Source organism: Protopterus annectens, chromosome 3.part0 (genome assembly GCF_019279795.1).
Source record: "Protopterus annectens isolate FY-2018-M chromosome 3.part0, PAN1.0, whole genome shotgun sequence".
Classification (NCBI taxonomy): Eukaryota; Metazoa; Chordata; order Ceratodontiformes; family Protopteridae; genus Protopterus; species Protopterus annectens.
The window spans coordinates 173,881,734-173,904,230 of record NC_056731.1 but is presented as its reverse complement, the minus strand read 5'-3'; the positions used below and the strand labels follow the sequence as shown (position 1 = coordinate 173,904,230).

The following is a 22,497-nucleotide window of genomic DNA, read 5'->3' as shown; positions in this document are numbered from 1 at the left end:
TGAATCTGGTTAACTTCTTTGAAAGTTTAAACACAGGCTGCTGACAACAGTAATGCTATACTCACAGTGTACCATGACATGGCCAAGATGTCTTACAGCATCCCCTATGCTAGCATAGTTAATAAGCTTAATAGATTACAAATAGACCCATATGTGGTAAGACAGACAGCAAACTGGCCAAAAGAACCCACATGGTGTTCTTAGCAGGTGCCTCATCACAAAGTATGAATGTGATCAGTGTCATATCACTCAGCTCAGTGCTGGGACCTATTTTGTTCACCATTTACTTTTCTGATTTCCAGAACATGAAGCAAGACCTCTGGCTAACCAGATCTGTGGATGACTGCTAACTAGGAGTCATTGCCAAGTTCACCCACTGACTCCCAAGCCCATCAGCAAGAACTTACACTTGTAAATCCCTGGTTTACTAAACATGAGTTCAAATTAAAAAGTAGAATAATTGTCTCATCTGGTAGATAACACTCCCTCCAACACAAAACATGGACAACACCCCACTCCAAAATTAGACTGGCGTTTTGGAAACGAAGTTCATAATTTCCTCTCTCGATCATCATGCAACAACAGTAGTTAGAAAGTCCTTCTGCTTAAAGCAGCTAACTGCGAAAGGAACATCTCCAGCTCTATAAAGGTCATTGTCCCCTTATATTCAACACTAATTAGGCCATTTAGAGTACAAAGCCCACTTTGTGATGTACCATGCTATACATATCACACTAAAAATACCTCAGAGGTGCCTAAATATGATCATTGCCATAAAACCCTAAGCTATCAGAAAAGACTGCAAGCACTGTCCACTTAATCAGTATCTTACAGATTCCTAAGGAGAGAGCTATACCCTGCCTTCCATGCCAGTGGCCATGGATCTCCTATATCCTTACAAATCAAACAGTCCCAGTAATACCAGGGATCTAAATCTTCATTAGCAAATAAATAAAACATGGTGGGGAGAGGTTCTTATGCAGCCCCTTTTCCACCTCTGGAATAAATTCTCACTGCAAATTAAGCAGTATGATACATTATCTTTGTTCAAACAGAAATGATGATTGGACGGGTAATGATGGGTACTGGCAATGTGTAAATGGTCACATGACTCAGCTGCCTGGTTATTTCCTACTACGCTTTTGTTACAAGTGTAAAAGCTGTGCACTTTACTTGTGAGCTCTGTTAAACACACACAATCACTTTAATTTAAAAGACGGTATTGTAAGTCAGTCTATCAAGGGAGAAGGCCAGTCTGTTTATTATATATCTGACAAGTGGATTGGTGCATAGATTTAAGTAATCTACTTATGGCACAACCCATGCATAAAGAAAGAACAACAGCATAGAAGATGACAATGTTTTAGGGTGAAACAAGAGGCGGGCATATAGCAATAAACAACACTAGTAATTAAATAAAAAATAAACAGATTGAAGTATAATTTACTCACATAGTAAGCAATGTTGTTGTCTTTCGGCTTTTCCCGGTTAGGGGTCGCCACAGCAGCACTCCGGTCCGCTAATGATTGGCAGTAGATTTTGACGAACGCTGAGGTGCCAGCTCGATGTTCAACCTTCAACGAAGGCACGCCCACTTACGCATGTCTTTCAAACACCCACCCAACCATGGGGAGGACAAGCAGACTCCACACAGAAGGCACTCCCCACACTCCAGCCGAGAATCAAACGGGAGAACCTCTTGCTGTGAGGCAACAACGCTACCGCTGCACCACCGCGGATGTACTTACATAATAAGCAATATTAACCTTAAATAAAAGCATACCCAGTAAGTGGATGATCTGTGTACCTGAATACAAATGCTTTAATCCCAGCCACATACATTCAAACACTAATAAGACAGTTTTATTCAAGATCAGTCTTTACAATACACTGACCGAGAACTCCTATCTCTCCACAAACCTATCACATCTGCTGGGCACTGTGGGTACTTGTATCATGTTGCTAAGGCCTGGAATGTCTTCTCTCTATCCATCAGGTCAATACCATCCCTCCCATCCTTCAAAACCATTCTGAAAGACTTCCTAGCCAAAAGCTGGCTCTGTTCTTCCTCAACACTAGGATAATTATACCCCTAAATGTGAATAAATAATTATTTGTACCTTACATCTCCTTACTCTCCCTTCTTCACTCACTTCCTTACTTTCAATTTCTCTCCCCTGGCTTATACCATAAGCATTCTTTTTTCTCACTTCGTATAGCAATTCTTGTTTGTATAACACTCACTTAACCTTTAATTTTTCTATAAACCGGCTAAAATTTCTCTATTAAATCATTGTCATTTAACTTGTATCTATACTTAACCAATGTTTTCATATTATGCCTAATTTATTATAAACTGTAGTTTTTATTGAGGCCAACGCTTTTGCTACACCCAGACCTGAATTTTGCCACATCCATTCTTCAAGGGGCACCAGACTCCAGTTCTATACCGCAGACCTCCTCCTAGTCAAGACAACAGCTTTGGGAATCTTCCCAATTGGCAAGCCGCGGTGGTGCAGCGGTAGCGTTGTTGCCTCACAGCAAGATGTTCTCCCGTTCGATTCTCAGCTGCAGCGCCTTTCTGTGTGGAGTCTGCATGTCCTCCCCGCAGTCAAGTGGCATTCAAAAGACATGCATAGAATGGGCGTGCCTTCACTGAAGGTTGAGCTGGCACCTCGGCACCTGTAAATAAAATCTACTGCCAATTATTAGCGGACTGGAGTTCCGCTGTGGCGACCCCTAACCAGGAAAAGCCGAAAGAAGAACTGCAACAGTGATCTACTAATAAACACTGCAGTTGTTTAAGAACTTGCCATGACAGTAAATGTGCGATCTGATCACTACTGGAAGTATATGCACTTTCCCCAGTTTTACTATGTTGTCTTCCTTTGAATGAGGTGGTACATTCTCTCGCCCCTCTTTGTACCTCTATAGCCGAGGCACTCTTCCTAGAAGAGTTTGCACTTCAAACTATTTTCCCGGGGCCAGAAAGCTCCGAGTATTTCAGAGTCCATACATCCCTTAGGTAACTACATGCAGTTTTGTATACAAGTCAACAGCCAGTCTCAAGGTTCAAGAGCCCAAGCTTTTGTAAAATAGCCGAATGTACTGAGAATCCTTCTCAGGATACTTCCCAGTTAGCAAACCTACAACAGTGATCTAATGAACATCTTCCCTGTCCTTCCATGTTCCTCTGCTTGCTTCTCCTGCTTTCCAACTTTCTTATACACCCATTTCCACACAACACTGCAGGAAACATTTCTGGAAGCCATGTATTGCAACTCCCTGCTATTTTCATAAAATCCCCAACCTACACTTGCATAGGCTTATTCACATACATGCTACATGCTTGCAAATGTTTTCTGAGGAAACAGTAGCTGCAATCTTTAACACTAGTCTCTTCTCACTGGCACTGCCATTTACACAAGAACACTTCTTAATTAGCTACTGCTTGGGATGCAAAATTTCTATTTGCTAATTAATAATTATCTTTGGACTACACCATACCTTGTGGTAGCCTTGAATGGACACGCATGTTCCTGAATTCCAGAGTACGTTACTTACCTCAACAAATAATTCAACAGCCTCTCATTATGCAACCCTTTATCATACATTGTATGATAACTGAAAATGATCATGTGACTGACTTAGAACAAATATGTACCTTGACAAAATAACCACGAGAGTGTTTACATAAAACTTTCATACAAAATTAATGTACTGATTACAATGAATTCTTTGCAAAACTATAGCATTTTTTAATTTTTTTTTCTTCTCAGTTTATTACATTATTTTCAGATACATTTTAGAATGTGCATGTTTCACACGTTTAAGTCAGAGGTTAGTTTATAAATGGTGAAAAGAAACGTGAAAGGAAAAAATGAATAGTTGTGAATGAATGAATAGAATGAATAGAGTGGCAAGCAAAAAAGAGAAGGGGGGCAGAATGAGCTCTGCATTCTAGTCAAGTGATATTTTAGGTTTTACGTGTGTACTAGAGAAGTAATACATTTATAAGGCTGTGGTGGATTGTCATGAAAGCTGTTAAAATCCTCCACACATGTACCCGCTTTCCAGTAGGAAAGCATCAGCTTCTGAAATGTGGAGTGGCTGGGCTGAGTTAATACTGGAAGGGATGGAATTCTAGAAGGCAGGGCTAGCTTACAAAGACCATTTAGTGGTAGCTATGGACTGGATCTCTTTAGTTTAATGAAGATTGGGGTTTAGCTTCTTAATATGGTGTGATAAGAGTAGAAGAGCTATCTAGCTAAGGCTGGGCAGAAATCATTATACAGCACATTGTAAAAGTGGCACGGGCTGAAACTTGTGGTGCGGCGGTAAAGTTTAGGATGTGAAATAGTATGTTCTTTGGTCAGAAAGAAGAATAAATCTGCAAAATTTTTTCTAGGTGTTCTGCATTAAGGATGTTGTGAGAGAATTACTCAACACAGGCAGATGCATAGCACATTTACGTTTAGGTAAAAGGATGCTTTTTACTATTGTTTTCCTAAAATGTGTTCGGTGACTACAGTATTTTTAGCATACTTCAGATATCAGAGTACCTTAGAAGAGGTAGTTTCAGCTTATGGAATTGTCCAAAGCAACTCCTACATACTTATAAAATAGGACTGGTAGTATTCCATGTATCCGTCAGTAAGACTAGAAGTGTCAGCTAGTTGTTGCACAGTTTGTTTTACTTGAGTTGACTATCAATTTACTGTTGTAGAACCAATGATATAACTGGGTGACCTGTTCTTTAAGTTGGGATTATACTAGGAAGGCAGTGCTACTACAGTCAGGAAAATAATTTGCATGGCAAATCATTTCAAGTTTGTATAGGTTCACTGGGAGAGAGTTACCAAAAAATGGAGAAAAGGATACAGCCTAAATTGTAATATTGCGGTACAGCAGTAGGGGGAACTGGGATCCAAGTAGGTCCAAGATGCTACAGTTTAAATTTGCCTTTTGCATAGGTACTTTCTGAACCAAGTACAGGTTGGGTCATAAGTTCTGCATATTCCAAAATATTTAAATAAATAAAAAATAAAATAATACAGCACCAGTTAAGTTGCTCATTGTCCATATTATTACAGATAAAGCCAGAAAAAAATCTACGTTTGGAAGGAGAACTGCTGACTAAACTGCAGATATGACAAAATTTGAAATATACTAGTTTCTCTGTCATTTTGCTTAATACGGGAAGTCTAGATATGGGCTTGAAGTGATCAGGTTCAGTAGGGTTGGACATTTTTGTAAGAGAATGGATGATGCAGGACAATGTACCACAAGACTGTTATTATTGAAAAATAACAAACTTAATGCAAACCCCGACACTGTCTGCTGAATTGCAAACCAAGTATCCAACCAAAGCCCAAGTACTGAAAGTTGCTGGCACTCTTTCTGAGCACAACATTGTAAGTAGTGGGGTATTGCAGGAATTAGTGCTGGGCACTTTCCTGTTTAACATTAATTCTGTAGACAATCAAGCCAATCTCTCCAATGTGTGGTTGACAAAATATGCTGTTGACTGCAAAATAAGCACTGTTACATGCTCATCCATTGATATTAAACTTTTCTAAAGCGGACTGGAATATGGACATACATGGTATACTGAAAACAAACAGTCTCATGCTAAATGAGAAAGTACAAGCACAGTAGCATTTGGCAAAAAGGCTGCAACACCTCATATGTTATAAGTGTCACTCCTCTTCAAACCAATACAGTCATAACAGGCCTAGGTAATTATGTGGACAACTATCTCTCATTCGACCATCATGTTTCCTCCAAAGCCAGGAAATCTATCTGGCCCAGTTAACTTTCAAGGGAATATCATAAAGACCCAGAAACATCATCTTACCACTGTACTCTTCCTTATTAGACTGGTCATTGAATGCAATGCCCCTTTTACCATGCAGAACTTTAACCATGTCACTCAACTGGAAAGGCCTGAACAATTTTTAACCAAACAAGTTAAAGGGCTTAATTCCTTCAACTATCCTGACAAATTAACACAACTCTCCTTATGCTCAGTAGCATACTGGCTGTTCCAAGATGGCCTGCAGGTCTTGCTTTTTGAGATGTTAAAAGACCCACACATTTAACCTCTTATTTCTTCACAAAACCAGTTGATCTTCAAACATATGTATCAGAGACCTAAATTTACACCAACAAATAAGATTCACTGAAAGGATACAGTTACAATTCAATATTCTCAGCATATGAAACACGTTAGCACTTCAGGTTAAGTGGAGTACTACTCTGTCTGCCTTTAAGGCTAGTCCCCAATGACTGGATAGATAATGACACTCATGTAAATTTGTATTTATGCATGACCCTGCTTGATTTGCAAGGTGGGGACTACTTTTAAGTGTGCCTACTTAAAGGTGTATATGGCTAGGCTTCTAATGGTCCTTATAACCACTTGGCTAATATTGTTCCTATGCTGCACTGAGAATGAAAATGTGCAGTGAAGTAGTACAGATGATGATCTGAGGCTTGGATATATGTAGAATTACCTTTAAGGAATTTGCGTGTTGACATGCATGGTTACTGGCTACAACAGTACCAGGTAAAGTTGACAGAGGACTTTGTTTTCAGAAATTGTGCTGAAATGAAAGTTGCTGGTGAGATGTAAGCAGTGATGCTATCATACTGGTTATCGTTTGTAATATTAAGAGGAGAAATTATAGTTTTTTTGTTATAGTATTTTACATAATTTGTAGAGCAGGGTATATATTGCTGGAACAATTGTGTATAGCAGAAGTGATACGACACTTATGATTTTTCCAGAATAATTCTGATTACATGCTTGTCCTTTTTGTTTTTCTTTGAGGTACACTGAATTTACTTCCTTAAGTTGTCTAGTTTTGATGTTTAGCTGCTTAAAGAGTTTGAAGTAGTAATCAATACTAGCAGCTTTCCAGACATAACAGATGTGATCTCGGTCTCAAATGGTGCTTCATCTCGGGTGTTAACCTTAGGTAAGGATGTTCCTTATATTTTTGGAAAATCATTTTTCTGTGAGGAAAGTACAGTCGGGTAAAATCTTACCATAATAGTAAATGTCCTTCTATTCACTGTGCAGTATTCTTTACCAAAGGGATCTCCTGACAAGTACAGCCCAACATCTGGCCAGCATACCAAAACCATCAGCTCTTATAGGTGCCACATGTCATGTGTATGCTCTCTGTGGAAGGCACAGGGCATAAAGATAATGTACAGACGCAATCACTTAGAACTGAAAAAAACCCAGGAGGAACAGAATACCTTCTGGGACCAAGAGGGACATGTGCATCCAGAAGGAAAAAATAAGGGAGAAGGGCCCCTCAGGAAGGCAACTAGAACACAGGACAAGTGTCAGGAAAGTGGGGGAAGGAGGGAGGGAATGAATACTGCAACAGTGAACAGAAGGATGTCTACTACTATGGTAAGATTTTACACAACTGTACTATGTCCTTCCACATCACTGTTGCAGTATTTTTCACCAAAGGGAGAGTACAAGAGCTCAAAAGGTGGTCAGGGGGAGGCATGCAGAGAATAACCCTCCACAAACCCATGCAGGATAGCCCTCGCAAAGCCTGCTCAAGCCCTGGAGATAGTATCGGACATGTAATATTTAGGGAAAGTATGAAGAGAAAACCAAGTAGTAGACTCAAGGAAAGAATTGGTATTCAGACCATTGAAAAAGGCACCAGGAGGCGGCAACTGTCCTAGTAAAATATGCCTTTACAGATGAGAAATGACATTTGCCATTAAAACAGAACAGAAAGAAATGGCCTTAGAAATCCAGGAGGAAATTGTATGCTTAGAAACATCCAAACTCAAAGTCCTGGGATAAAAGGAAAAACAGCTGCTCAGACTTGCAAATAACTTTAGCTTCTCTAAATAATATCTGAGCTGTCTGTGCAAATCCAAGGTGTGAAGAAACTGGCGGACTGTGCAAAATGAAAAAAAGGAAGGTGAATAGAGTGGTTAAGGGATAATTCATTACCCACCTTGGGCATAAAAGAAGGATTAGTGGAAAGAGATACCCTGTCTCTATGAAAAACTGAAAAAGGAGGTATAGCCATGACAGCCTGAAGTTCAGACACTCTCTTGGCAGAAGTAGGAGCCAAAAAGAACAGTCTTCCAAGTACAATGTTGTAGGAAAGCTAAAGCAGCAGGCCCAAAAGCAGCCTGGGTCAAATTTTCAAGTACAAAATTGAGGTCCCAAGAAGGTGCAATAGGTTTCTGGAGGGCCTGATATGCAAGACACCTTTAAACAATTGTTTGACTTCAAACCTAAAAGGTGGAGTCAAGGCAGTCAAGCAGAGACAGCCGACAGGTGAGCTTTAACTTATTCACTCCAACGGAGCTCAGAAAGACTGCACTGTAACTTCAAACGGGCTGAGCCAAAGCCTTTTCACAGAATTAAATTATGTCTTCACATTTCAAACATTCATATCTCTGGAACCATAAGGATTGTTAAAGTATACATGTCAAACTCTTCAGCACAAACTATTTTCATAGTGTCAGTATTGTTTAGGTTCTAGGTCTTAAACTGAATTTTATAAGTCAAAGTAAACACAGTAATTATTACATTTGTAACATTTTGTAAACAACTTACACTCTCAGCAACCACTCAAGTTACACATACTGTCAGCGGCATTTTATTCATCTAGCTGAGAACTTTCATGTGAGGCTAAGGAGTTCTGTGTTACTTAGTTTTTGAGATATTTAGAAAAGTGCGAAAATATCTATATAAATGAAGATCATAAAAACAACAGTTAAGATCTATTTACCTGCACTAGACCGAGGTCAAATATTAATATTAATGCCGTTCAGTTTGCAACTGTGTAAGCTTTAGGATGAACTCCTTTAAAACCATGTACATAACATGGTTTTGGAATTATTGATGCAAATATGAACAAGCAATATTTGACGCCTAGAGGCATCAGTAGGAGTTAACTGCAGATGCACAGATGCACCTGGAGGAATCACTCGGATGTAATGAGTTAAATGAAGAATATGTCAACCCAGCATGGAGATCATCACACAAATAAAGAACCAGAGGAACTTCTACAGACAGGGGATCGACATAGCAAGAGACACCAGGCAAAAAATCTTTTCCAGTTGGAGATGTAGGATTTTCTGGTAGTGGGTTTCCTGGCCTCCTGCAGAACCCAGTGTACATCCTCAGAAAAGAGGTGCCTAAAATGGATCAAAACCCTATCATATACAGTGCTAGCTGAAAAGTGGACAGGTGGGCCAGAGAAGAGATCCCTTGCCTTGTGTGAGATGATTCACCCAATGAGGTAACCTGTGGTAACTGCTCTTGGCCAAGCGAGAGAGAAGAGGAAACTAATGCTGCCTGGGCCAAAAGGGTGTCAGCAACAAGATTTTGGAACAGTCATGCCTAATCCTGTGCAGAACTCAAGGTAACAGAGGAATTGGGGAGGAGCATAGAGAAACATCCCCTTCCAAGGAAAAGACAGAGCGTCCACTTTCCAAGTCAGAGGACCTGGGACTCTGGAACAGAATAGAGGAAGTTGTATGTTCAGAGGAGGAGATGGACAATGTGCAGGACCACACCCCTGTGAAACATGCATTCACGAGCTTGCATTCTGGACCTGCTCAAAGAGTCCAGCCACTAGATTTTGATCTTAATAAATGTAAACTGCTTGAAGAGTCACTTGATACCAGATAGCTAGATCCCAAACCTGAACAGCCAGTCTGCAAAAGAGATAGGACCTTGTGCCCCCCTGCTTGTTGATATACCACATCACTGTGGTGGTGTCAGTGAAGACTTTATGAAGTCTGGGATGGAAAGATCGCAAAGCCAAAAGCAAAGCCCTTGCCTCTTTTATACCGATATGATCTGACTTCTGATAAGGAAGCTAGAGATCCTGGAACTTTAGGGGGACACAAGAGGCACCCCATTCCTTGTATGAGGTGTCCGTGTAAAGCTCATCAGTAGAAACTGATGGCTAAAAAGGAAACCCTGGATAGAGAGAAACAGAACTGATGAAATCACCACTGAAGCTCGATCTTGAGACAGGGAAGAAAGGGAACAGGGAACTCCATGGGGTGGCCAAGCTGGAGCCACACCGATTTGAGGTACCACTCAAATTTCCTCAAATGGAGTCTGGTGAGAGAGCATAGGTATGATGGAGACCATGAACCCTAATAAACCTGAGAAATTCCCTGGCCATGACAGAGGAAGAAGAGGCTGGAAAAAGGTTGTTAGGGACAGAATCTTGCAGACTGGAAGAGAAGCCAGCATGGGAAAACTCTGAATCCTGCATCAGAGGAAAACATGATCCAGAGAAGGCATCAGAATCAATTTCTGAAGGTTTATGGTGAACCCCAGACTGTGTAAAAGACAAGTGGTACAAGGGACACCCTGCAACAAACTGCTGAGAGAAGGGGCTTGAATAAGCACATCATCTAAACAGGGAAAAATCTGAATACCTCAAAGCTTTCAAATGGCAACAACAGGAGCAATGTATTTGACGAATACCCTCTGGGTGGTAGGAAGGCCAAAGATCAAAGCACAGAACTGAAAATGCAAGGAAGAAACAGAGAAATGTAAACATATCCTGAATAGAGGAGGAATGGGGATGTGAAGGTATGCATCCTTGAGATCCAGAGATACCATAAAGGCCCGAGGAAGTAGGAGAGAAAAGAAGATCTGAAGGGATAATATCTGTAAAGAAGGAATCTTGAGAAAGCTGTTGAGCAGAGAAAGATCATAAATTGGTCTCCATATACCCTCCTGCCAGGGAACAAAAAACAAACATTCTAGAGTAAAACCCCTTCCCTACCTGGGTTGGAAGAACCAACTGAAAGGTGATCTTATCCAAGGGATTGTAGAACTTCTGGAAAATGAGGAAGTTATTCTCAAGGAAGTGGGGAAATGCCTGAAAAGGGACCTCCAAACCATGAAGTATCCCTGACGGATAATCAACAGAACCCAAAAATCTGAGGTGATCCAAATTCAATCTGGAAGAGATGAGGAGAGGTGGGGGGACAAGGGGAAAGGAAGGCCAAATGTCAAAAAGAACCAGATTATACTGAAAAAGCAGGGTTCTGGGAGAAAAGAATCTGAGTAGACTTAGCAGGCGGAACAAGCCTACAATCCTTCTTACTCGGGGGAGGGAGGGGGTCTGTCGACGAACAAAGGCAGACTTGAAAGGATAGTTTCTCTGAAATTTGTGAATAGGGGAGACAAATATGCTTAAGTTCTTGCAAGGTCTTGTCCTTATCCTGGAGACACATACATAAATCAGCAGCAGCAGTCCCAACAAGACTTTTATTTTCCAGAGGTGCATCCGAAAGTGTGGCCTTGACATCACCAGGAATATAGCCTCATCACTGAACCAAAGGCAGCAGCCCTGAAGAGGCATAAACTGCATCATAGCTGCACTTTACAGAGTGACAGGCAATTTAAGAAGTGCATCTCAGCAATGAAAGGGCAAAAGCCTTCCTTTCATAATCAGCAAGATCAGAGTCTATCTTAGAAACCTGGGAAAGAACAGCCAAAACATTCCTGGTCATATGAGTCTGGTAGTTAATGATCCCAAAGGACAAGGTGGCAGCCATATAGACTTTCCTGCCCAACCATTCCATAGCTCGACTGTCCTAATCAGATGGAAGCAGCTTAGTAGACAGCAACAACCTATATGGCTTGCTCAAAGAAACTGATACCACAGAAGGATCAGCAGAAGGGCACTTATTTATTTATTGACATTTGTTAACTGGCTTAGTCCAGCTGGGCTAGGAGCCCATTTTCAGTGGAGACCCGAGGAGAAAAGCTCCAATTACAGACAGAGATTAAGTATACATAACAGTTAAGAGTACAATAATGACATGCATAAGAGATTAAAACAAACATTAATTGGCTAAAACAGTACAAGTTCAAATATATTCTGTAATTACAAAAGGCACACCAAACAAAAGTTTTTTTCCATGTGCGAGTGATGTAAGTATCTAATTTTATAACTAACTGGTGTAGTAAGGTATATAAACAGGAACCATGAGAGGGGTGAAAAGAGTGTTTAGAGTTGAAAAAAGATGTTGGCGAAAAATAGATGTGAGAGAAATTAAAGACAGAGAGGAATGTATTTAATGGTGGTACAACAGAAATTGTACAGGAAGGAGAAGAAAGTGTGCTGTGAAGTTGAAATGAAGAGTGCAATACAGAGAGAAAGTGGAGCTAGGTAGGGTCATGGCAGGAACACCTTTTAGTTCTAAAAGTGTAGTTTGAATTCTTTCTTGAACTGTAAAGGGAGTGAGATGGAGCGTAACTGGGATGGGAGGTTATTCCATGCCTGGGATAGGGTGGATTTGTAAAGTAATCTACCAATAGATTTTTTGGTTGGTAGACGTTAAGGAGTTGTTGGTTAGAAGTACGAAGTGTGCGAGTTGGCGTGTAGATGGATACCAAGGAAGACAGGACAGGGCATGAAGATAGTTTAAAGTATGGAATGAATAATTTGTAACGGAGATAGTAGAAGTTGTTGTGGGAGTTCTAGTCATTGTAGCGAGTTGAGTGAGTTGCAGTGGTGAGTTATGTGCGGAGTTTGTGATAAACCTTGCTATTTTGTGGTACGTTTGTTGGAGTTTGGCTAGGATAGTTGCTTGAATATTAGTTAGTACAGGGGTGGCATAGAGTAGGGAGGGGAGAAGAGCGGCCTGTAACAGGGACAGTCTGACATCTTAGGTCAGGAATGTACAATTTCGGTAGAGCATACCAAGCTTTTGGCGAGTTCTCTTTATACTTTGAAGGATGTGTAGGTTAAATTTAAGTTAATCATCAATGATGGCTCCTAGAAGTTTTGTGTGGGAGTCAGGTTGAATGGTGGTGCTATTAGAGGATGAGATAAGAAAGTCAGACTTTAGGTGAGAGAGGGTCCGGGGGAAGAATAGCAGAAGTTTGGTTTTCTTGGGGTTTAGGATAAGAAGATTTTCAGCAAGCCATTTTTCTACAGAAAGAAAGGTGTCCTGGGGAGTCTGTGAAGGTCAGAGATGTTGGATGTGCAGATGAGAGTTGAATCATCGGCATATTGGACTTGTATAGATTGTTTGCAGGAGGTAGATACTTTGCAAAGATGTTGAATAGGAGGGGTCCAAGGATGGAGCCTTGAGGCACCCCAGTGGTTAATGGGAGGTAGGGTGAGCAGGAGGAGAGCCAACGAACAGATCGCTGTCTGTCCGAGAGATAACTAGAGAAAAAGGTTAGGGAGGTGGGAGCTAGACTAAGGTTAGAAAGTTTAGTTAGAAGCAGAGGGTGAGAGATGGAGGTGAAGGCTTTTGAGAGGTCAAGGAAGAGGCTGAATACTAGGAGGTCTTTGTCTCGAGCTTTGGCTATTGAGTGTGTGAAAGACAGGAAGGCTGTAGAGGTGCTGTGATTAGGGCGGAAGCCATGTTGGGAGTGTGTGAGGAGGTTATGTTCTAGGAGATAGAAAAATGGCAAATGGGCAAAAGTTAGATGGGTCAGTTGAGTTTCCCCCTTTATGCAAGGGGATAGTGAAGAAGGATTTCCAAATGTCTTGTACTGTAGATTCATGGATAGATCTATTTATTAAGATAGGTACTGGGTAGGCTATGGATTCAGCAGCTAATTTGAGGAAGGAAGGAGGGACAGCAAGGTCTAAGCTTTAGAAGGAGGGACTTTATATATGAGGTTTGAACTGGTTTGAAGGAGAAAAGATTACTGTTTTGAGGCTTGGGAGGGGTATAGGGGTTTATTTGAGTTGTGGTTTGAGGGAGTAAGCTTCTGGACAGTTTCGATGAAGTGTCTATTTAGAGGGAAAGTAGTTTCTAGAGGGCTATTATTTGGGTAAGGGGAGGAGTTTGAGGGGGACCTGGGATTGAGAATTTTCTTTAGGGTGAACCAGAATTTTTGTGGATTTGTTTTAGTTATTTTGGGGAGAGTTGTAGTATGATATTTTTGTCCTTACAGATATGCCTTTTGACAACATTCCGAAGTTCTTTATATTTGTGAAGTAGGGTAGGTTGTTTATACTTAGTCCAGGCTTTCCAAGTGTTGTAGGCTTTCCAAGTGTTGTCACGGTATTTCATGAGTGATTTCATTTCTTTAGAAAGCCAGGGGGCAATGTTAGACTTGATTCTGATAGGTCTTGTAGGGGCTAGGGAGTTGAGGATATCAAGGAATATGCTATTAAATTTGTGAACAGAATCATTCAAGGGCAGTTGTGTCAGGATGGACCAATCAATAGAAAAGGAGGATAGAGTTGAATTGGGTAGTATTAAAGTTAAGTAAGTTATGGCAGTCTCTATATGAGTGAGTGAGATTTGAGTGCTTGTGAAGAGTGGCGTAGTATGCTTGTAGGATGATGGTCGCTCAAAGAATTAGGTAAGGTAGTTGGATTGTGGTACAGGTTGGGAGAGTTTGTGAAACTCCAGTTTATGGTTGAAGTGGAAGAGGTGTTATTATGTAGGTAAGTAGGTGATGTTTTTAGTTGGTGGAATCCATAGAGGTTAATGGAGAGCTGTGGGGAGTTAGTGGCAAGTTTGGCCCAGTCTATGTTAACATTTCCTAAGATGACAGTTTCGTAGTGTATGTTGTGAGAGAACCAGGAGAGGATAGATTCTAGGACCGGAATATTATTACCAGGGGGAATATAAATGGAGGCAATGACAAATGTCTTATGTAGGTTTAGATGGCAATTGAGAATGATGAGTTCAGCTGGATGGAAATCAGGAATAGGTGTGGGAATGGTGGAGAGATTAAGGTTATTTGAATGGTGAATGGCAACACCACCACATTTTTTGTTGAGTTTATCACAGCGGTAGATATTGTAACCAGGTGGCAGAATTTCATTGTTTGTTGTGTGTGCTTTTAGCCAGGTTTCAGATAGGGCTATAATATGAGGGGTGGTATGAGCTATCCAAGCATGTAGCTCAGACATTTTATTAGTAAGGCTTTGTATATTCAGGGCATAGATAGAGAGGTGTTTGTACGGAGAGGTTTGATTTAAGGGAGGCTGAGTTGGGAGTGGGTGGTGGGGCTGTTTATGGGTGTAGGGTTATGGATATGGTAGGGTGGGGCCTGGATTTGGGTGAATATCACCAGCGAGTAATAAGTTGTGGTGACTGAGGTAGGGTGTGACGCTGAGAAAAGTTGGTGGTGAAATTTTGGCATGGGTTTATAGGAGAGGGGGTAGATGCCAAGTATAATGAGTTTGTGATAGCAGTGGAAGGTGATGTTAAAGAGAGATGGAGAGATTAAGATGGGGTCGGAAGGAGAGGATAGTTTGTTAGTACATGTGGTCGGAAGGAGGGGATAGTTTGTTAGTACATGTGGTAGGAGAGTATAGAAAAGGTTGGGAAAGGTCAACATGATAGGAGGTTAGATTTGCAAGTAGAGTTAGGATTGGTAATAGGAGGTATAAAAGTAGCATGTTAAGGTTGGGTTTTGAGTGTGGGAAGGATTATGATTTTAGAAATAGGTTGGGTTTGGGGGAAGTGAAGTAAGTAGTGATGGTGTAAGAGGTGGGAAATAGGAGCAGGAAGGAGAAATGTTAGCGTTAGTTAGATAGTATGTGAAGGGGGAGGGATTAGGGGTAGACAGGAAGTGAAATGTGGTGGCCGTTTGGACTGGACAGGATAGTATAAAGGTAATTGATAAGGGGATGGGAATGGGGGTAGGGGAGCGAAGTGAGAGGAGCGAACGGAGTGGGGCTACACCAGCTGGAGCTGCAGAAACCCAGGAAAAAAGCCATCAGGAGAGCATGTAGGAATAAATATACAAGGGGCCTAGAGAGAATGGAAAAGGACTATAAAAAGGAGGCACAGTGGAGAGAGACTAAGAGAGGATAGAAGATATACAAGAAATATGCAGTCAACAGGAACCTTATAGAACCTGTCATGTTTCTTAGGGTCAGGAGACTTGAGAATCTGGGGCTACAGAGGCGAGGCTACAGAAAAAGTATCTAACAGGACAGCCAAAACATAAGGGACAGCTGATGGCTTTGGAGACTCAATTTGAAGGAGCTCATAGTCCTCTTTTGAAAATTACAGACCTGGGAACAATCCCACTTGAAACAGTCCATCACATGGGCAATAGAATCCCCAAAGGACAACTCTTCCAATGTGAGACTGGACTCGAAGAATCTTCTCCCTCCGAACTGTAGTCGGGGGAAGGAATTTGGGAAGAATAAGTCAGGGATTCTTCCCCAGAATCCAAATCCTCATCTGATGAATCCAATTCCCTAGACCTCTTAATAGGAGTGGAAGGCCGGGGGGGGGGGACAGAAACCCTTTGAGAAGGCTTATAGGCGATTAAAGCATTAAATAAACAGAGTGAAATCCTGCCATTCACACTAGGGATCCTTAACAGGGGAAATATGGTAATTTTTTGCTTCTTTTTCTGTGGGACATCTGCCCAGAAAACTCTGAGGGTCAGACCCTTGACGTGACTCAACAATGGTTGCAGGAATCCCCCCTCACTAAATTCACAAGAATCCCCCTTCATCCTTTGGATATAAATCAGCCAAGGTTACCATTCAGAATCAGGTGCAGACAATGGAAAAGCTTCAGAGGACGTACAAGAACTTAGTTCCATGCCGGCCTTCAATGAGGTCGTGGTAGAGGAATCAAACTAGCACCGGATGGTCTTCAGGGCTTTCACTAGCCTTTTGAGAGATGTCCGGGGGAAGCCAGAACTGCAACAGGATCGGACCTAATAAGACTGCTTGGATACCCACAGCTAATCTAAAACATGCAGAACCTTGCCGTCATGCATCTACACATTCTTTTACGCCCATGACTCATACACTTTAAATTTAATTGCACTTCCCTACATACTTCTCATACCTTACTCCACCTACTCAACTGCAAATTTGGTGCCATAAATGTGTCTCAGATGAGGGCGAACTTTACTTGAAAATACTGGGGATTACTTTATCTGTCCACTTTGGAATGCACAGTGAAAAGATTTTAAAGTTTGAGACTAGCCCATCCATTGTGTATGCAGTACCTGCGACAAGCTGAGAGTTATATACACAATTCAACGGGGTAAGATTTACAAGTACCCTACGAAGATACATAAGAGTGGGACAGAATAGTGGATTGGTTATAAATACTCTCACTGGACAACAATTTATAAAATTAAACAATAGGTGTTTTGCAAGGAAAGTATCAAGTGGAGGTAATGCATCAGAAGATGCCTACACAAGCACCATCAGAGGGAATCACATAAGGAGGAGGTTGGTGGGCTGAAAACTCACTGATGACGAAGCAAAAACTGCTGGTTAGCTGCTGATAAGGTTGATGGGGTCATAAATAATCCAGCCATGCTAATGTATGCTCAAATTAATGTAAACTAATAACATTGTTTGAAAAGGAATTAATGGAGTTGGATACAAGATGTGCAAATTATTAATCTTTTAAAGCTTTACTGAAATAGTCATCTACATATTTATTTCTTACTACTTATAAAACCACCTAGTGATTTCTTAAAAGCAGCAACAGATAGGCACACTCTAAATGGAAGTGGCAGTTTGTCCCATACCCAAGACAGATGAGGAGTCACAAACCAATCTTCCTCCCACGGTTTGAACAGATACTTTGAATAAAATAATGGAACAATTGCCTACTTCAAATTTAAGTAAACAAAAATGTATTTTTAGACAGTATTACTGAGTGTGATGAATGAATAACTCTGGGTATGCTTTTTCCTATGATGCTGCATGCAGCTGTATGCATTTGACATCATGCTAAAATATAAAAATCACACACACGTGTGCATGCATTCGTGCATATTTTTTTTTCCAACAGGTTTCCGTCTCAAACACAGATATATATATATATATATATATATATATATATATATATATATATATATATATATATACACACACACACACACAATTATATATATATATATATATATATATATATATATATATATATATATATATATATGGATCACCTTTATATCCTCGAAATCGCGTTTACGACACACTAATAACCGACACCAAAGACAGACAACAAAACGCCGACAAGCAAAACACGAAAACCATTACAGCAACACACTACACGTAAACACAGTACACTACATAACATATGCACTATCCCTAACCCAAACCCTAAGGTCCGACACTACCGCACACTTACCCTACCTGCACCCTAACCCTAACTAACTTACCCACCCGTAACCCCAAGATCCGACACTACGCACACCCTACCTGCACCCTAACCCTAACTCACTTACCCACCCGTAACCCCAAGATCCGACACTACGCACACTCACCCTACCTGCACCCTAACCCTAACTCACTTAACCCACCCCTAAACCCACAGTCCCTCACTATCGCACACACACCCTACCTGCACCCTAACCCTAACTCACTTAACCCACCCCTAAACCCACAGTCCCTCACTATCGCACACTTACCTGTCCGCTCCCTAACACTAAATTCCTCACTCGATCGCACACTTACCGAGTCCGTCGGGTTCTCACCTTGTCGGTCATCTGCGTTGCCGGTGTTTTCGTCCCGTCGGATTCAGTGTCGGCGGAATGCGTTGTCGGGCATCTAAAGGTGACCCATATATATATATATGTGTATACATACATAAACACATTTATATATACATACATCTATATATTTCATATCAGTATATATTAGATATCAACTCATTTTGCATATTATACATTGTAAGAGAGAGAGGAACGGTGGGGGAGAGACAGAGAAAGACAATCGTTTGATCTAAAGACAAAATATCTAAGTACATATGATCGAACACAACTGATCTAAACGCACAATCTAACCTAACCCAACTCCAAAAACATGAAACAGGAAAAAAAAATGCTTTCTGCAGGGGAACAAGCTCCCTAGCATCCAACACAGAGAAATGGGGCTTTGCACCCCACACTCATCTAACATATATGAACACTCCATAGTTGCACTACAGTGCAAGAAACAGGCAAAACACTGGAAGCATCCCACCAGCAGACACACACACGTTTACATATTACACACACACACACACACACACACACACACACACACACATGGATCTACTTTGCATGCTTGAAAGCCCAAATACTTGTACGTTATTTTCACAAGACGAAAATAACAAAAACTAAAATCCCAAATTGTGCATTTTCCCCAGGGCAAGTAAACAGTTGCCCAAAACTTCACGAAAACACACTGTAGTATCTGAAACCCGCCTAGGTGGGGGTTACACCCACCTAACTATATACAAAACTCCAGGACTGCACTACAGGAGGGAAAGGGCACATTTCCCCACACTGGGCAAATGTTTACTTGCCCTGGGAAAAACTGCAAGTTTCGGGATTTCAGCTTTCGTTATTTTCATCTCGCAAAAATAACGTTCGAGTATATGGGCTTTTGACCAAGCAAAGTAGACAGAGAGTGTGTGTGTGTGTGTGTGTGTGTGTGTGTGTGTGTGTGTGTGTGTGTGTGTGTGTATGTATATATACAGACATACACACATGTACACGCTTGAGCAAGACACAGAGTTTTGGTTTTCAAAAAACTTATATTTTCATGAAATGAAATCCAAGAATTACATACCAATGATTTTTTAAATGTAATTTCCAGTCACTACAGTCAGTTCATTGTAATTTTATTCTGCATTAATATATATTAAAAATTAAAACAGATTTTAGACAGAACACTTAATAATTCAAGCTGACAGTATTATAAATAATAAATATAAGCAGAGATATCTTGTGGCGAATCAGTTCTTTGTACCAAAACCACAAATCCCACAAAAATACTTTTTCCAATTCTCAGACAATCCACATTTGGGATTTAGCTGTATTTTTCCTGGTAAAATGGAAAATCGGTGTTCCTGCACGTAAGTATGCATTAATTTATCAAAACGTACAAGCATCAAAGCACAAGTTATCAGGTGTTCAATGCCGGCATTTCAAAACTCAACATACTTTGTCCCCTAGTACCACATAAGTGCTAACCCTGTCCTTAATACAACCTTACACCAACTTTCTGTATACCACTACTACTGCACAAGATGCTCAGCAATTTACACTAACAGCACAACCTGCCCACTCACCTAGCTTCTACTCTAACCCCAACACCAAAACTTTTGATACATCCAAATATTTCAACATTAAACTTCCAATCGCACAATTACCTTCCCCACATACATGCACTTATCTTCCTTATTTTAATATCTGCAACATTCAACAATGAAACTCTCGATGGACTTCAACAAGCATTCACTCTGATGATGTGTAGATTTGAGAGAGTGAATGCCAACCATATATGTACACACGCACATACTCTATACACAATGTGTGTATGTGTGTGAATACACACACACACACACACACACACACACACACACACACACACACACACACACACACACACACTATATAGCTGGGTACAGTAAACATAACACCACCACAAATCTCTAAAACACAAATTATTGACAAAATCAAAAGTTATACTCTGGAAGGGTTTATACCCTTTCCACATTTTTGTGAAACCTCTGAGTTTGTAATATTTAATTATCTGGGGGGGGTTGCCCCCCCTGCAAAAACATTGGTTTTGGATGTGGTTAGATGTTGTTTATATTTTTGAATGTATTCCTTTCTTGCACCTTATGTGCTTCTCCTACACTTTGGGCAGAGAGCTACATGGTTTACAACCTTGTTATACACTCTCACCCACCCACATAGTATTTTGTGAATTGTTCTTGCAAAGGGTACAAAATGCTGTCTCAGGTTATACCTCATTATAACTAAGCAAAATGCTCTGTGCATTTCTCATGAAAAGGATGCAACTGTCCTAATAAGCATCCCCCTTGCTCAGACTCCAATCCTTAAAGAACACCCAGGGCTTCTCTGCATTCACAGGAATACAACCTTATCTTCTCCAAGCGAGTAAAGTGCTGTTCCATCTATGGCCATACAGCATGCAAAGCTGCGCACACTTTACATATGCTGACTGCCAACCCTGTGCAGTCCACCAACTTCAATAGCCTCACACTGAGCACCACTTTATTCAGTGAGAGTGAAATGAATATCACACTGAGCTGCTACTGCTCAGTGCTCCAGACATTTCGCACCACAGCAAACCAAATGGGCAGTGACAGATGTACAGCTGTGTTCCTAACCCATGTATTTAGCAGTATGCTATGTTACATAACCCTTCATACTGCAGCACGTCACAGGATGCCTCTGAATCACTGCCAATAACTACTAAAAACTATGAACTTATACAGAGCTTATTACTGTAACTCAAAACCATTTAAAAAGTCATACATAGTATGCGAGAGCCCTGACAGCCCAGCAGAATGCATTCTATAAGTTCAACACATAATTATATACCTACCAATTTTACTCTAGCAGAGCCACTTGTGTTAGACACAACATCAGTTTCTATTTCAATATTTCTGTAATCTTCACAGCTTCGACCATCGACTCTCAAATCATCCTACGTAACAGAAAACAAAACTACATTAAATGTTAGAAAGCAAAAGTCACCTTAAACATGTAGGTAGAACATCAATCTGATCAAAATCCTGGGTTGTTACAGATTTACTTCAAATACAATAAATGCGCTCACTAGCTACACATCTGTAACTGTTTCTCTATCTCCTATTATAAAACATGACAAATTACTGAAAGATAAATTTAACTTGTAATTTCTTTATAGAGAGAAAGAAACAAATACACATTTTGTACTAACCACAACCCATCATCAGGCAAAAGCAAAAAAAAATGCATGTCACTTCTTGTTTCCTGCTGAGGTTGTCATTTTAATACACATTTCATTTATTTGTTTTAGTTAACTGGGGTTCGGCACATTGATATGGATCTCGTTCAAACTCTCCATTGGAGCACTGCCTGGTTAAATAATTTGCACAGAGTCACATAGTAGACAAACAGAGGTTGAGGGAATCAAACTCTGGACTACAGGAAGCAGCTCATTAACCGCTTATCCTTAATCTTCTGTACTAAGTGTCAGACACGTTTTAAACACACCAATATACTTCTAATAAAAAACTATAATAAAACATTTAAGTTTAGGTATTTTTGTTGGTTGTAGGGAAAAACACAACCCACTTGCAACAAACCTACAAAAAAAAAAAAAAAACTGCAGCAGGAGTGGTACAAAGACAGAAAAAGTAAATGTTAAGAACTCAAAACAAAAACTTAAATATGTAGTTCAGATACAGCAAAAAGAAAATTACTATGAAATCTCAGCACAGTTTTTACTAACACGTGCATGCATAACGTAAATGATAATGCTTGGATCTCTGGATCATAACCAAGCTGTTATACATTTACATTTGAGTACTGAATATCAAGAAATTCACCTCAAAAGCAAAGGGAAGTAAAGATCAACAGGTTCATAGGTAGGTACAAGGCTATCGGCCCAAGGGCCTATGTAAGCCTAGCCAGCAAGATTCCATAGCTTACGCCACCCAAGAAAGTTATTTTCCTGCTCCACTGTCCAGCAGAGACACAGAAGTGATCCCCGGGGTGTATTTCCT

General features: G+C 40.5%; 1 protein-coding gene across 1 annotated transcript in view; it reads right to left on the bottom strand.

Moving 5' to 3' along the window:
* EXOSC7 (exosome component 7) overlaps positions 1 to 22,497 on the bottom strand; it is a 742,094-nt gene that overhangs the window by 379,843 nt on the left and 339,754 nt on the right. Inside the window, exon 2 of the mRNA XM_044064669.1 lies at positions 21,333 to 21,434. Coding sequence (XP_043920604.1) covers positions 21,333 to 21,434 — 102 coding nt within the window. The remainder of the gene's footprint in view (positions 1 to 21,332; positions 21,435 to 22,497) is intronic.